The sequence below is a fragment of the Vipera ursinii genome (genome assembly GCF_947247035.1).
Source record: "Vipera ursinii genome assembly, chromosome: Z".
Classification (NCBI taxonomy): domain Eukaryota; kingdom Metazoa; phylum Chordata; class Lepidosauria; order Squamata; family Viperidae; genus Vipera; species Vipera ursinii.
The window spans coordinates 124532541-124549746 of NC_139517.1; the positions used below are offsets into that span (position 1 = coordinate 124532541).

Sequence of the window (17206 nt, forward strand, 5' to 3'; positions counted from 1 at the left end):
CACAAGACATCGTGGGCTGTCCCCTGACACCATTGGATGACCTCGCCAAGGTCCGCTGCCTTGGAAGAGTGAGGAAAATTCTCAGGGACGACTCACACCCTGGACGGTATCTCTTTACTCTCCTACCATCGGGTAGGAGATATAGGAGTATAGCCAGCCGTACCAACAGGCTGAAGAACAGCTTTTATCCATGGGCTGTTAGGCTTTTGAACGGGAAATAATTTTATAAACTTTATGCATGATTGACTTGCGAGGCCGGTGCGTTGTGCAATTAGCTCACATGCTGTAATAAGATGGAGGGTTTGTGTTACTGTAAGTTGGGGGTGGGGGCACGAAGGGAGGCTCAGCCAATCTCAATGCATACATGGTTGTACTTTGACAATAAAGGTTCATTCAATTAACCAAGAACGGTTGACCTCTTCCCCTCCTGAAGGGTTTTAAATCAAGAAAATGATCCATTCAAGAATATACCGTAGCTTGCTTGTTCATAAGCCACCTAGCCCAAGGGTGGGAAAATTTGGAAGTTTTGGGGAGGTCACACACAGACACACACAGAGAGACACACTAACTCGGCCCAAGCAGCTTTTTTCCAGCCTCCACCCTTTCCCACTCCATAAATGCAGTATAAACATTTCTCCTTTTCAAGCTCTTTCTTCAACAGCTGTCCACTTCTGGAGCAGTTCTGCTAATGAACTGTAAGCAGATCTAGCCGGCACAAAAATTAAGAGGTGAACAATAAATACATCAAACAATAAAGGAAATCTAGCTTCCACAGCTGTTTGGAGAGGAAAAATGTATTGCAACAGAAGATGTGAGAACCTCATCCACACCTCAGGAGATTCGATGTGGACACAAATGAGTATAACAGCTCCCCTCCCACCAGTCTCCCACACAACACGTTGTGAGGACACTTACTACTGTCCTGGACCTGAGTTTAGAAACCAGGTTTGGAAGGTTAAATGTCATATCGGTTCAATCATGGTAACTGAAACAAGAGGAGGAGGGGCTACGCAAAAGGGCTCATAATCTCTTCACTGGGCCCCACACCCTGACTATCGAAAAGCTACACCCAGGGATGAGAATTAATTCCATTGGTTTGCTATGCAAATTAACATTAAGGCGAAAACCATGTGGATGTACAAAACGCTTCGAAGCTAAGCAGTGACACACAAAAAACTGGAGGGGGGTCGAGTGGCTGCTATAGGATGGGGAGAAAAATCCATACCATTTTATTGTTCACATAGTGCATTATAAATGTTTCTTCCCCCCCCCCCCCAATCTAAGTATATAATTTATAGGTTAAAAATCCAAAACAACAGAAAGGAAAGGGAAAAAACCACACACCAGATACTAATAATGTCTTTAAAAAAACAACAAACCAACACTAAATACGAGTTATAGTGGCTTCAGTCACCTTATGTTGATCAAACTTTTGATATGTGAGCAGAGTATTTTTTTTTAAAAAAAAAAACAACCCAACTATTGGCAAATTCCAAGCAGTGCTGCAAAGCATTGATCTGCCAGGTATGTATCTATCTGGCAATTTCATTTATTGCTGTAAAAACTGAACGGTGGGGGGGGGGGCGGTTTCATGTTTACCATTCTATGAAGGAAGGACGTAAGAAAGGTAAAAGGATTTTTAATGAAATGGGTGTGGGTTTTTTTGGGAGTTTAAAATGGGAATTAGGAAATCATCTGCAGTGGTCAGTGGTAGAAAAGACTCAGCGTTTAAGAGTTTCCAATTGCCAGTCCATGCAATCAATTTCCGCTCTGTCCCACGTGCAAAGGACATCCGGTTTATGAATTCTCACATACTGAACTACACCTGAAGGATTTCAGCTACTTCCAGCAAACTTGCAAGGCAATCCCCATAGTCTACTTACACAGGAACGCCTTTGGCAAAAATCAACTGCAGAGACAACCTTTTGGGAAGAGAGAAATATACAGACGGACGAGAGAGGAAATACGTCGGTGTAAGGTAGGCTGCATGCCAGGTCTTCTGCAGAATCTCCGAGCATGTCAAAGCCTCAGACTATCTGAGGATACTATCACCAGAATGCAACCATTTTAAGGAAGCTGGATTATGGGTAGTTTCCCCTGAGTGGAAAACAACTTCCTCTTTGTTTTCCACCAGGGGAGTTTTTGAGGAAGAGTGGAAACCCAACCACCAAGTGATAAATCTGAAAGACTGAAATTTCGTTCTCTGAGAAAAGTTCAGGAATATTCATTCTGGCTGTGCCACTCTGCCTTTTGTATCCAGAGAAGCAACCGAACATAAGCAAGTTTCCAAAGGAAGGGGGGGGGGGGAGGAAGTGTGTGTGATAATGAAAAGTACACAAGGTGGATCTTTGGAATGGAACATCCTCTAGTCTAGATTGTGTGCTGCAAAATCCTCTCCTGACGGACGGCCAGCTTCTACGTGTGGTTCCTGCCTCTTGCACCAGAACTGCTCTTTTCCATCCACTGTGCAGCCCTCAAAGCTGCTTAGGTAACGATGAACAAAGTATTTTTGGCACCGGATGTTTCAACCATTGGGTCTATATGGGCAGTCTGCAAGAACTAGGGCGAGTGGGGAGAAGGCCCAGTGAGACAGCCAATTGAGGATGAAGGAAACACAGCCGCACAGAAACACGATGTTTCCTCAGGCTATAACCTGATTGCAAACAGAAGGGGGAAAATTAAGGCTAGTTTTATCTCAGGCCAAGCCATTCCTTCTGCACCCTGAATGTAGGAAAGGTGGCTTAAACCAAGGGATTTCACTTATTCAAGATTTCACTCGGTTTCCCGCAGTAAATTCAGCCTGTATTCTGACACTCCGCAACAGCTTCCACTGTTATTGGTTGTGTTTTTTTTTATTATTAAAATACCTGCCTGGTTAGACGGACCATAAATCAAAATGTCTTTGCTGTTTACCAGTCAGGCAAAAATGATCCAACCCATCACGTAAGGACAATTATTAAGGAGCAGCGAAACCCTTCTTTCGTACTCAGTAGTAATGTTTCTGTTTTTGTTAGTTTTTAAATAGTTAAGGCAGACTTTCCCAACCAGAGAACCCCTGGAATTCCCAGCCCTCTTAGCTATAAAGCCAAGAGTTGTAGGCACAGCCTAGTTGGTGGGCACTCAGCTGGGGAAGGCTGAGTTAAGGCAATAATAAGTACAAGCACGCGGGGGAGGGGAGGGAGGGAGGAATGGAATGGGAGAGAGGGCGGGAGGGAAGGGGAAGAATGGCAGGGAGGGAGTAAGTAAGTAGGGGAGGGAGGAAGGGAGGGAGGGAGGAAGAGAAGGGGAAGGGAGGGAGGGAGGAAGTAAGTAAGTAGGAGAGGGGGGGAGGAAGGAAGTAAAGAGCGAGAGGGGGAGGGAGGGGGAGGGAGGGAGGGAGGAAGGAAAGGAGGGGAGGGAGGGAGGAAGGAAGTAGAAGAGCGAGAGAGGGAAGGAGGAAGGGGGAGGAAGGGAGGGGGAGGAAGGAAGGAAAGAAGTAGGGGAGGGAGGAAGGAAGTAGAAGAGCGAGAGGGAGGGTGGGGGAGGGAGGGAGGAAGGAAAGAAGTAGGGGAGGGAGGAAGGAAGGAAGTAGAGGAGCAAGAGGGAGGGAGGGAAGGAAAGGAAGTAGGGGAGGGAGGGAGGAAGGAATGGAAGGAGAAGGAAGGGAGGAAAAAGTAAGTAAGTAGGGGAGGGAGGGAGGAAGGGAGGAAAAAGTAAGTAAGTAGGGGAGGGAGGGAGGAAGGAAAGAAAGAAGTAAGTAGAGCAAGAGAGGGAGGGAGGGAGAGAGGGAAAGGAAGTAGGGGAGGGAGGGAGGGAGGGAGGGATGGTTGGAGAGAGAAGGAAAGGAGGGAGGGAGAAGAGAGAGGGAGGGAGGCAGAGGTGGGTAAAAAAAACAGCGGGTGGGTGCGACAGAAGCCAAATGCCTCCAAGGCAGTAGTGTTGTAGACCTCCTTGATGCTACTTGGGAAGAAATGAAGTTAAAGCTTCTGAGAACGAGGGCCTGTAGTTTTGGTTCTTTGGCAGGAGTGGTTTTGCTTTTTTTTTTTTTTTGGCCAACAGAAGTATTTTTACGTTGCACCTATGGATTGCAACCATAAGCGGGGAAGTGTTGATTTAGTTGATGCTGAGCTGAGCAAATCCAATAAGTTTGCCATCATCGGGTATTTCAGACGCTTCCACACCTGACGCCTGAAAGGCAAGGGAACAGAATCCATTATTTTACCAGGACACGAAAAGGACCGAGAAAATGGCCTTGCCCTGGAGGGACGGGGGGGGGGGGCAAGATACGGTCAAGACTAGAGTCAGATTAAAAAAAGAGAAAACTCTGTCCAGAGCCAGAATGTAACCCGAGAAAAATCTCTCTGACAAGATCTCGCCTAGTTCTCACAAAGATAAAGGGAGGGAGGGATGACACACATTCAGGTTTGCAAGGACTGCATAATTACAGGCAGTCCTCGACTCATGACCACAATTTGAGCCCAAAGTTTCTCTCGCTAAGTGAGACAGTTAATTTAACGGCCTTTCTTTTTGCAAAGTGAATCACTGCAGTAGTTAGTAACACAGTGGTTAAAGAGAACCTGGCTCCCCACTGGCTTTGCTTGTCAGCAGTTCACAAAAGCGGATCACGTGACCTGGGGACACAGCAACTGTCATAAATACATGCCAGTTGCCAAGTGCCCAGATTTTAATCACGTAGACAAGGGAATGCTGCAACCTTCAGTCAGGAAATTTCTCCTTAGTTCTAGGTTGCTATGAAGAGCAGTTGCTATAATTGGGGATGTCTGGTTTAATGAAGAGAAGGGTGAGGGGGGACATGATAGCAGCCTTCCAATATCTCAGGGGCTGCCCCAAAGAAGAGGCAGCCAAGCTATTCTCCAAAGCGCCTGAAGGCAGGAGAAGAACCAATCAAGGAGAGAAACAACCCAGAACTAAGGAGAAACTTCCTGACAGTGAGAATAATTAATCAGTGAAATGGCTTGCTTCCACAGGTTGTGGGTACTCCAACACTGGAAGTCTTCAAGAAGAGACTGGACGGCCATTTGTCCGCAATGGTGCAGGGTCTCCTGTTTGAGCAGGGGGCAGGACTAGAAGACCTCCAAGGTCCCTTACAGCTCTGTTATTCTGTCTTCTCCAACTTGGGCATTTTCCAGATCTGTGGACTTCAGCAACCTGAATCCCCAGTAGTGACGACGGTGGTTGAAATATCCTAGGGCGTGAAGTCCACAGATCTGAAATACATCTAATAAATGAAAGCCGATCTACTTTTAAAAGCTAGAAACAATATACCAGCTCAACAAAAAGATATAAAAACATGTCTGGCATTCAACTCTATCCAAGCACATTTGATATCCGGAAATAAACCAGCTTTAATCCAGTGCTTAATATTTGCAGAGGACAAACATTTTTTTTTGTTGAGCTGAATAAATGCAGCATTTGGCCAAAGGAGGCCGAGAGCGGAAGCAACTTTTTAGAAAGATTTGGAATAGTCAGGGGAAAAAAATATATAAATACCAGCTTGAAAGTGACCGATCGGTTCGTCTGAGGCTCTTCCACAATTTTTTGCAAGTTTGCAGCAACTGAAACAATAGGGAAGACACACTCAGTGGTGGGCATCTAAGCTTTATGAACAAATTCCCCCCCTCCCCCCGCATCAGCCAAGAATATACAGGCAAAAAGAAGGTCAGTTTGTCCTGCTGTGTCTGCCAAAAAAAATAAAATAAATAAAGTGACATAAACTGGCACAGGGCTAGAAATGTCAGGGAATTTTTCTCTATAAGGCTTGCATTACCTATGACTAAATCTCTGCCATCCACAAGTCCTGCCGAGATGAGTTCTTGGGATACTCCATCTGCAGTGTCTGGAAAGACCATAATTAGACAGATAAATCAATGCTAGATCCCACCTAGATGCTATCTTTGATTTCACCACTTATACCAGGGGTGTCAAACTCAATTTCATTGAGGGCCGCATCAGCATTGCGGTTGCCCTCAGGGGGCCAGGTGGGTGTGGCCTGGGTGGGCGTGGCCTACTGGGTGGGCATGGCTAGAGTGCGTATGGCCTACTGGGTGGGCGTGGCCAGCTCTACATCGTTGGCATCAAGGGTGCCTATGGGGTCCTGGGCAGGAGTGGGACAGATCTGGGGGTCTCTGGCAGGAGGAGGGTCTCTGGGCCAGGGCCAAGGCAGTGGGGGCCGTTCCCTCACTGTTTCCAGGATGGCTTTGCGGGCCGCATGAAACCACTTCGCGGGCCGGATCTGGCCCCTGGGCCTTGTGTTTGACATGTCTGCCTTATACGCTTATGAGCTTAAACTAGACATCGATGTAGTTTTTGTTTTACAGATACAGGTAGTCTTCAACTTATAAGCCATTCATTTACTGACTGTTCGAAGTTACAATGGTAAATGAAAAAAGGGACTTTTCACACTTACGACCATTGCTGCGTCCCCGTGGTCACGGGTTCAAAATTCAGATACTTGGCAACTGACATGTATTTACGACAGTTGCACTGTCCCGGGGTCATGTGATCACCTTTTGTGACCTAACCCAGCTGGCTTCCGACAAGCAAAGTCAATGGGGGAAGCCAGATTAGGTTAACAACTGCATATTCACTTAACAACCATATCTCAAAAGGTCGTAAATTGGGGCATAACTCACTTAACAATTGCCTTGTTTAGCAACAGAAAGCTTGGATTCAATTATGGTTGTCAGGGATTACCTGTAGTCCTTGTTTAATGATGGTCATCGGGACTGGCAATTCTGTTACTGAGCAATGTGGCAGTAATGTGAAACTCACAGGACCTTGCTGGCTTATGACCATAGTTTTAGTTGCTGTCATTAAGTGAGACATCACATGATCACAACTTGTATCCTTCTGCAGACTATCCTATTGACTCTGCTGATTAGAGGATTGCAGTGAAGGTCACAATCTGGCAACTATGGGACATTGTGACTGTCTAAACTGCACAACACTTGCCAAGTCCCCAAATCACAATCATGTGACTACAAAGACCCTGCAATGGCCATAATTTTGAGGACCTGGTTGTAAGTCTCTTCAATCAGCACAATTGTTAAGTTTGAACAGTCGCTGAAGAAATGGTCTTTTTTTAAAAAATTCCATTTATATCCCGCCCTTCTCCGAAGACTCAGGGCAGCTTACAAGCTTAGCAGTAGCCTTCATTCTATGTATATGCCTGCTTATTAGGGCTTTCACACACACCCCCAAGCGGCATTATTACAAAATCAGCTTATTGCCCCCAACAATCTGGGTCCTCATTTTACCTACCTCGGAAGGATGGAAGGCTGAGTCAACCTTGAGCCTGGTGGGACTCGAACCTGCGCTAATTGCAGGCAACTGGTGTTACTTAAGGAGGCATTAGCCCACTGCTCCACCAAGGCTCAGTCTTAATGACCCATTTATTTAGTGGCTGTTCAAACTTACAATGACACTGAATGAGGACTGCCTATATATTGTATATTACCTTGCCTGTATTTTATTATGTTATTATAACCTATTTGGGACACTTTGTGGAAGGAAGCGAGAACGTATTCCTTTTTTTAACAGAATCACTGCAAAGGTTTGCAGTCTTTCATGAGAGACTGAGCTACGATTGATTAGTTGAAAAGGTAAAGGATGCTACACAGCACCAAGTAATATTCACAGGACTGAGTTCTCCATCTATAATTCCCATAATCCTCAGACAAAATGGGAAATGGTCACGCAGGTATGTCATCTGGAATTAAATCCCAAATCAAAGGCATCCGCATGACACATTACGAAGATTTTAGTGCCTGAACAAACTGGTTTACTTTCAACTCCATCTTTCAAACATTTTGGGAGCCTCTATCTAGAAAAGATCCATCAAGCCTATGGATTCATTTTCAAAAAAAATGGGAGATTTCCTTATCTGCTCTAAAATGGGACACGAATTTGCTCCGTATTTAAGCAATCTCTTTTTAACTGGGACTTTTGACATGTATCTCCCACCCAATCAGCATACAAACCACCAAACAAAATCCGGTCACTTAAGGGGCTGCAGAAAGTTTTCTCATCCCACCCACCTCTTCCAGGTGTGAATTCAAATCGGATGTCATTCAGCTCCTTTTTTGAATTCCTGTCGGGGAGGAGAGACACAGTTAGGTGTTATCAATATCTGTGTTACAGACGAACATTAAATCATATTCTGTAAGAAACATGAAACCATGGTTACTTCTGAGGCAGGCCTATTGAATCAGCATTTTAGGAAGAGTCTACAATTAATTTTATCCAGCCCAACTATCCTACACTACATTACAGGTAGTCCCTCAACCACAATTGAGCCCAAAATTTCTGTTGCTAAGTGAGACAACTGTTGCGTGAATTTTGCCCCATTTTACGACCCTTTTTTGGGCCACCGTTGGGAAGTGAATCACTGCACTTGTTAAGTTAGAAACCCGGTTGTTAAGTATATCTGGCTTCCCCATTGACTTTGCTTGTCAGAAGGTTACAAAAGGTGATGACATGAGCCCGGGACATGGCAACCGTCATTGTGACCATCGTAACTATGAGTCGCTTGCCAAACATCCGAATTTTAATCACATGACCCTGGGGATGCTGCAATGGTTGTAAGTGTGAAAAATGGTCATAAGTCACTTGAAACTTCAAACGGTCACTAAATGAATTGTTTTAAGTCGAGGAATACTTGTACAGTCAATCTTTGTAAAAAGTTTTTTCCGTAGCCTGGTTTGAAAAGGAAAAGGAGGGGGGGGACATTAAATTACACAGAGGCAGAATCTAAGCTCCCATTCTGTAGTCATGTAGTATTTAAAGGCAAAATCCAATGCCTGAATAAACAGAATTAATGTGGTTAATGTATGAAATAAATTATTGCATCTTCTGGAATGTGCAAGAAACCCCCCCCCAAAAAAAACCCTCATTCAAGCTTGGAACAGAGTAAGCCTACCAAACATGTTCCATAGATGAGTTTTCAAAAAATTGTGGCTTACCAGAATAAAAGTTAAAATATTAGAATAGTTTCCTTTCCCCAAACTAATCAGAGGGAACTATAGAAAAATGAGTAAGTATGCTTTTAAACTTTAGGCAGGCAGCCTACAAAAAGTCTGCTGATTTCAGATTAGCTATCGCTTCTATTATTTACCATAAGATTTTTAAAAAGTTTAAATACCTAAAAGAACCGTCAGCCCTCTGAATATTTTATATAAGGCTTTCTTATGGGAATCTGGAGTTGTGTTGTGCTGTGTTACTGATGTTGGTAGTCAGATACATAGCGATTCATTTTACGCATATTATTCATATAAGCTGTTCAAGTCTTCAGAAGTGAAGTCACTTTTAAGCCAAATTAATAAATAAATACATTTCTATTAAAGGTAATGGGGATGATTAGCAAAACCCTCAGCATGGGCCACCTCTTGACTTATAAGTAGTCTTCAACTTACAACCATTCATTTAATAACCAGTTGAACTTACAACAACACTGAAAAAAGCGACTTATGTGTTTTCCACAGTTACAACTTTTGCAGCATCCCCATCGTCACTGAGATCAAAATTCAGATGCTTGGCAACTGGTTCACATTTATGACGGATGTAGTGTCACGTTTTGCGACCTTCTGCCAAGCAAAGTCAATGGGGAAGCACTTTACAACCTTGTTACTAACTTAACAATTGTTAAGTGATTCGTTGTGACAAGAAAGGTCGTAAAATGGGGGAAAAGTCGCTTAAGAACTGCCTCGCTTAGTAATAGAAATTTTGGGCTGAATTGTGGCTATAAGTCGAGAACTGCCTTTCCAGGGTGAAATGATAGCAGAGGAAGGCCTTATTCAAGTACTAGTTGACCCCTGTAGCAAGGAATTCAGAAGAACATGGAACAAAATATCCTGTTTTATCCTGAGCTCATAACAAAACCACACAATCTTCTTTTGAGCTCAGAATGCACACATTTTGAGTCCTACACGTTTTATCCAGCATCAGAATGCTATAAATCTATAGCACGTGAATAAATTAAAATATCAATAGAACATATTAACCTGAATCATCTGACTGCGGTGGCTATTGGTCCAGCATGGATTGGTAGAACAGATTTTTTTGTTGCTGTTGTTGTTTAATTTCCCAGTTTTGTAAAAGAGAGGGGCTTGGTCCTGAGTCATCCATTGAGCCTGTATGGCTCAGGGTGGATAAGAACCAGAGCTTCCTGTGGCTGTGAAAGTTGGACCTTAAAAAATCAAGACAGGAAGAAAATCGACTCGTTTGAGCTGCGGTGCTGGGGAAGGCTCCTGCATATTCTGCATACTGCTAAGCTTGTAAGCCGCCCTGAGTCTTCGGAGAAGGGCGGGATATAAATGGAATTAAAATAATATTATAAAATATTATATAAAATAATATAATAAAATATTCCTCGGACAGCAAAGGTGGACTAACAAGCAAGCACTGGAGCGCATAACTCCAGACGTGTCACTGGAAGGCAAAATCACAAGTTTGTGTCTGACTTACTTTCTCCATGTCATGTAGGGGAATTCACGAGAGAAAGCAGTTATGTTGTGAAAAGTTAGCAGTACCAGGAAAGTACAAAGTGGCTGGACACTATGAAAGCTGACACCAGCCAGAATAGGGATAACAAAGTGGCAGCCCGCGGGCCGGATGCATCACACACAGGCCACGCCCCACCCCAGCTCTGCAAAGGCAAAAAATGTCGCGTTACGTCACAATACGTTGCGTGATACGATCGAGTTTGACACCCGTGAGAACACAGAATAATTCAAAGAATCAGTGCAAGATTGGGAGTTGTGGAGAGACAAGGCCCACAGAATCACCAAGAGTTGGACACGACTGAATGGATAACATCATCATCAAAACATGGGTCTTCTTATGCTTACTCCAGCACCATCCACCCCTAGACTGGATTAGCTTTCTCTCATGCCTACACGTAGGTCCTTACCTTAATCGTAGAACGAGACTTATTGGAATTTTGGGCTCTTCTTGTGCTGTAGGTGCGGGGGGTGCCTTAACGAAAGAGGGAAAAAAAAAGATTATTTTTTTTAATCCATGAAAGCAAAGAGTTAAACAGGCAGTCCTGCCCTTATGATCACAACTGAACCCAAACTTCCCACTGCTAAGAAAGACAGTCGTTAAGTGATCCATGTCCAATTTTACGACCTTTTTTTGTCACGGTTGTTAAGTGTTTATTGCAGTTGTTAAGTGAATCATGTTAAACAAATCTGGCTTTCCTCATTGACTCTGCTTGTTGAAAGCCGCCTGGGAAGTTGTGATCACATGATTCCACGGACACTGCAACCGTCATAAGTACATTCCAGTTTCCAAGCACCTGAATTCTGATCATGTGACCATGGGGATGCTGCAATGGTAGTAAGTGTGAAAAACCGGTCATTGCCACTGTAACTCTGAACATTCACTAAACAAATAGTCAAGGATTACCTGTAATGATATATTTATTTTCCCAAAGAATTAAGAGACTAAGTTGACCATCTCAGAGGCAGGTTGAGAAATAAACCAGGTGGTCCTCAACTGAACCCAAATGAAAACTTCCCTGACTTTTAATGGTTTTTGCCCAGCTTCTGGTCAATCCATAAAATTAGGAAGAATATTCAGGAACGGATTTTCTTGTTCTGTCTTCTCAACCTATCTGGATTTTGACCCTGATGCCCTATCACCACACAGGACTTATTTATTTTGTCCTTTCGCTGCAGTGCGTGATCTGACGTATTCTAACCTTTGGCACTGAAAGAACCTTGATTATTATTATAACGCAACTTGGGCATCCTCCTGGACTCCCGGCTCAACTTTGAAGACCATATAGGAGCCGTGACCAGGGAGGGGGGTTGCCCAGGTTCGCCTGGTGTGCCAGTTGCGACCCTATCTGGACCGAGATGCCCTACGCACAGTCACTCATGCGCTCGTGACCTCCTGTTTAGACTACTGCAACGCTCTCTACATGGGGCTGCCCTTGAGGACCACTCAGAGGCTTCAACTGGTGCAGAATGCGTCCGTGCAAGTTGTGATGGGGGTTTCCCGATACTCCCATGTAACACCTCTACTCCGCGAGCTGCATTGGCTTCCGGTTGCCCTCCGGGTGAGATTCAAGGTGCTGGTGATGACCTATAAAGCCCTGAACGGCTTGGGTCCGGGATATCTGAGGGAACACCTGCTGCCAGCATCAAGTTCCCTTCGTCCAGTGCGCTCACACAGGGAGGGTCTTCTCAGGGTGCCGCCGGTAAAAGATTGCCGGCGGATAACACCCGGGGGAGGGCCTTCTCTGTGGGTGTGCCTGCCCTCTGGAACCAGCTGCCCGTGGAGCTCAGGACTGCCCCTGACCTGCGTTCATTCCGCCGGGTCCTGAAGACTTGGCTCTTTGAGCTCTCCGGCCCAGGCTGAGAATTTTTAACTGGGGGTTTTATTTTCAGGGATAATTTAATCTTTTTAATTGTTTTTTAACTTTTGTATTTTGTATTGGTGTGATTTTAAAATACCCTGTAAACCGCCCTGAGTCCTTCGGGAAAGGGCGGTATATAAATCTAATAAAATAAAATTAAAATTAAATTAAATTATTATTATTAATTTGGTTTTTAACAGATCCTTCAGAAGGCCCACTCAGAGTGAACAGAAAGTAGCCAGGCTGCTCAGAATCCATTAGTGCAGAGTAAAATAATAGTCAAGCTATGCCAGCTATCCCAAAATGCCAGAAAGCTCTGCGTGAGCTGGGACCAATGGAAATTAAAATCCTAATTATCAATGGAAAAGAAGGGGAGGAGCAGCAGTTGTATACCATGTAATTAGAACTTTCCAGTCTTTTATAAAAATAATTATTTTTTGTTACTGATGTTGTTATTTGGAAGGTTGGTTTCATATCAGATAGTCCTTGACTTACAACCATTCATTTACTGATTGTTCAAAGTTACAACAGCACTGGGGGAAAAAATGACCTATGACTTCTCATATTTACGACCGTTGCAGCATCCCCATAGTCACGTGATCAAAATTCAGACACTTAGCAAATTGACTCATATTTATGACGGTTGCAGTGTCCAGGGTCATGTGATCCCCTCGTGCGACCTTCTAACAAGCCAAGTCAGTGGGGAAGCCAGATTCAATTAACAACCATGTGACTAACTTAACAACTTCAGTGCTTCATTTAACAGCTGTGGCAAGAAAAGTCGTAAAGTGGGGCAAAACACACTTAACAACTGTCTTGCTTAACAACAGAAATTTTGGGCTCAGTTGTAGTCGTAAGTCGAGAACTGTCTTTATATTGCATTATGAATCTGGCAGGAGTCTGCAGAAGACAAATTTGTTTATTATACTACTACAAATAGTTCCTTGATTAATGATCATTCATTTAGCGCCTGTTTGAAGTTATGGAGGCATTGAAAAAGGGGACTTGGGACTGATCCTCGCATTTACATCTTTCCCTTGGTCACATGATGAATTGGACATTTAGCAATGGATTGCACATTTACAACTGTTTACAACATTTCATGGTCACATGATAACCATTGGTGACCTTCCCAGGCAGTTTCTAACAAGCACAGTCAATGGGGTAGCTGGCAGGAAGTTGCAAGTCCTGATCACATGATATCTTGCTTAGTGATTGTAAATGATTAGTTAATGACCACAATCAGGAGTACTGTAGCTAAACAGGGTTGATCACATATTGTTTTGCTTAACGACCACTTCACTTAGCAATGGAGTTGCTGGTTCCAATTAGGGTTGTTAAGCGAGGATTACCTGTAGTACTACTACAACTATTACTATTACTACTATTATTACTACTACTACTACTATCAAAGTTGTTCAGTCAAAATCGGCAGGAATGGCCACCTTTAGCAGCTGTTCAGAGTGGCAGAAAAATATCACATTTTTTCCCCCGCTGGAAACTGGAGGTAAATGCCAGTGACTGGCAGAAAAATTGCAAACAATGGTCATGCGATGCTATAAACAGCCATAAAGGTGAGCTAGTGGCCAAGTGCCCAAAATGTGATAATGTGGCCATGGGGGAGTGTGGCCATCAAAACTTAAAAAATGGGTCGTAAACAGCTTTGAGAGGGAGTCCGTCGTAAGTTTGAACAGTTGTTAAGAAACCGATTGTAAATCGGGGATTATCTGAAACAGTTTCTAAATGGAAGCTTGGAATTATTTAGAAGAAATTCATCCAGCAGATTTGAAACCACTTTTCCCTTTTCATTTGGGAAGCCATTAAGGCATGATGGCTCAGTGGTTAAAGATGCTGAGCTTGTCAGCTGACAGCCTGGGTTCAAGACCTGAGCGTCACATGACGGGATGAGCTCTAATTACTTGTCCCTGCTTCTGCCCACTTAGCATCTTGAAAGCACGCAAATGCGAGTAGATAAACAGGTTCCACAGCGATGAGAAATATTAACAGCGCTCAGTGCGCCTCGGCGTTTAGCCACACTGGCCACATGACCACATAAGCGTCTTCAGACAACGCTGGCTCTCTCGGCTAAGAAATGGAGATGATGACCGCCTGCTAGAGTTGGACATGACTGGACTGGGGAAGCCTTTACCTTTGTCTTTTAAGCTTCCCCGTGGGCCTTACCTGTGCTGCTGAAGGAGCTGGTGCCGGGGTCTGAGAAGCTGGACCAGAGGCAGCAACAGGAAGTTGTGCAGGAACTTGACCTGCAGGCTGAGGTAGTTGAGCAGCAGGCTGGTCTTGGAGGTTGAGCAAAGGGCCGGTTGGCTCAGCTGATGGAAACAGCTGTAATAAAATACATGAATGAATGAATGAATGAAATACTACCACACAATACAGATAGTCCTCGACTTATGACCACAACTGAGCCCCAAATTTCTGTTGCTAAGCAAAACATTTAATTTTTGCCCCATTTCGTGACCTTTCTTGCCACAGTTATTAAGTGAATCACTGCAGCTGTTAAGTTCCCCACTGACTTTGCTTGTCAGAAGGTCGCAAAAGAGGATCACGTGACCCCGGGACACTGAAACAAATCAGTTGCCAAATGGCCGAATTTTGATCACATGACCACGGAGATGCTGCAATGGTTGTTAAGTTTTAAAAATAGTTATGTCTCTTTTTTTCAATGGCGTTGTAGCTTTGAATGGTCACTAAATGAACTGTTGTAAGTCGAGGACTAGCTGCATAGGATACAAATGGTGGATCTTCACCAACGAAAAAAATATCAGTGAATCTGAAGCCCAAATAGCATTTGTACAACCAGCAAAAGTGTGGGCATTATCACAGAATTGCAGAATTCAAAGGGACCAGATTTGTAACTCTCTGCAATGTGCAAGAAAACCAGTGAAGCATCCTTAAGAGGTGGTTATGCATCAAAGACCCAGGATCTGAAAAATCCACCATACTGCGGAGGACAGGACGAAAGGAAGGATGAAAAAAAAAGGGGGGGAGGATGACCAAGAGTAAGGTAGACATAGTCAACTAAAGCAGCCATAGTACACCATTGGAAAATCTGAAGCACCAGACTGGGAACAGAACATCTTGGATAAGGTCTGCCTATGTCAGGGGTGTCAAACTCAATTTCATTGAGGGCCGCATCAGCATTGCAGTTGCCCTCAGGGGGCCGGGGTGGGTGTGGCCTGGGTGGGCGTGGCTAGAGTGTGTATGGCCTACTGGGTGGGCGTGGCCAGCTCTACCTCGTTGGCATCAAGGGTGCCTATGGGGGCCTGGGCAGGAGTGGGACAGATCTGAGGGTCTCTGGCAGAAGGAGGGTCTCTGGGCCAGGGCCAAGGCAGTGGGGACCGTTCCCTCCCTGTTTCCAGGATGGCTTCGCGGGCCGCATGAAACCACTTTGCGGGCCGGAACCGGCCCCCGGGCCTTGTGTTTGACATGTCTGGCCCATGTGGTCACTAAGAGTCAACCCTAATTTGCTAGCACATGACCCAACAACGAATGCAAAGCTGCCTCTTGCTGAATATGTCTATAACGCTGGAAAAAAAATGAATGGATGGATGGATGGATAAATGAGGGAGGGAGGGAGGGAGGGAGGGAGGGAGGGAGGGAGGGAGGGAGGGAGGAAGGAAGAAGGAAGGAAGGAAGGAAGGAAGGAAGGAAGGAAGGAAGGAAGGAAGGAAGGAAGGAAGGAAACAGAAAGATGGATAGACTCATCAGAAATGGGGGCTGGAAAGATCTGAAGAACCAAGTTAGAGACAGATCATGCTGGGGAAGTTCTCCTTATGTGGTTGCTACACCTTGGTAGTAACTTGACGGCACATAATTAATCAATTTTGAAAACAATTCAGCTCCAAGTTATTCTATTATACAAACAGATGCATAATACTATAATGCAGGGGTTGCCAACCTTGGCAACGGGTGGACTTCAACTTACACAATTCTCCAGCCAGGAAATCCACACACCTTAAATCCTCCAGTAAAGCAGGAAACCCCTGCGTTAGTGGGCATTTCTAATATAATGTACATGATTCACAAGTTACCTCAGAGTTCTGTAAGGATTCTTTCACTCTGGGAGACTAAAAGTGAAAAAAAAAGAGACGTGATTAGTGTACAACGTCATAACTGTTTAGGGCAGAATAGGACAGTGCAGTTTTTATGACAAGTTTCAATTAATCTTGGAGAAATAGAAACACCCTAGGCTATTCAGGGTGCCTTGGAAATCAATCTATGTGAAAGTGTCACTGAGCTGCATGGGCGTTAATATACTTGATTCTGGTAAATTGTTATCTGAAGATACACAAGGCTGCTAATAACTCTGATTTATGGATTATTATTATTTTTTAACTGAAAGTTGGAAATGTGCAGGCAATATGTAAAGATATTCAAATTTAGTAGCTGGAGCAGTGGGATTGTGCAGTGAGCCAGAACTCAAAAGTTGATTGATTGGAGAGGGCGGGCTCCTGCGTGGGGCAATCTACGCTGTGATTGGTCACTGTGAGTGTGGAGGGGGCGTTTTCCTTTTTTCCCACCTTTCCCCCCCCCCGTGTGATCTGTGATTTATTTACCTCATGATGCTCCAGTTTGCCTGCCTATCTTTTTGCTGTATATACAGCTGCAAAATATATTTATTTATATAAAACTACAAGTTCCTGTCAGCGTCTCTTGACTCCATTTGGACACCTTCTATGCAATTCCCTGACAAATATAATAACACACAACTGCAATGTGCTTTTTGCTTCTATTTTTTTTAGATGATCTGAAAAACATTGGATTGGATAATTTTGCAATGGTCACAGTAGCATATTTTGACCAAGGAAAATTTTCTATTTTGGATATTTC

At 44.1% G+C, this 17206-nt stretch overlaps 1 protein-coding gene across 3 annotated transcripts in view; it reads right to left on the reverse strand.

The window, feature by feature from the left end:
• OXSR1 (oxidative stress responsive kinase 1) overlaps positions 1 to 17206 on the reverse strand; it is a 101910-nt gene that overhangs the window by 643 nt on the left and 84061 nt on the right. The window contains exons 12-18 of one of the 3 annotated variants that reach the window (XM_083377000.1): positions 16408 to 16443; positions 14540 to 14698; positions 10907 to 10971; positions 8037 to 8089; positions 5768 to 5836; positions 5491 to 5555; positions 4058 to 4167 (exon numbers count right to left, since the gene is read on the reverse strand). In XM_083377000.1, the coding sequence (XP_083233126.1) occupies positions 4093 to 4167; positions 5491 to 5555; positions 5768 to 5836; positions 8037 to 8089; positions 10907 to 10971; positions 14540 to 14698; positions 16408 to 16443 (522 nt within the window). In that variant the 3' untranslated portion in view covers positions 4058 to 4092. Of the gene's footprint in view, positions 1 to 3801; positions 4168 to 5490; positions 5556 to 5767; positions 5837 to 8036; positions 8090 to 9998; positions 10184 to 10906; positions 10972 to 14539; positions 14699 to 16407; positions 16444 to 17206 lie in introns of those variants that run through there. The other 2 variants (XM_083376999.1, XR_014494168.1) reach the window with 2 other exon arrangements.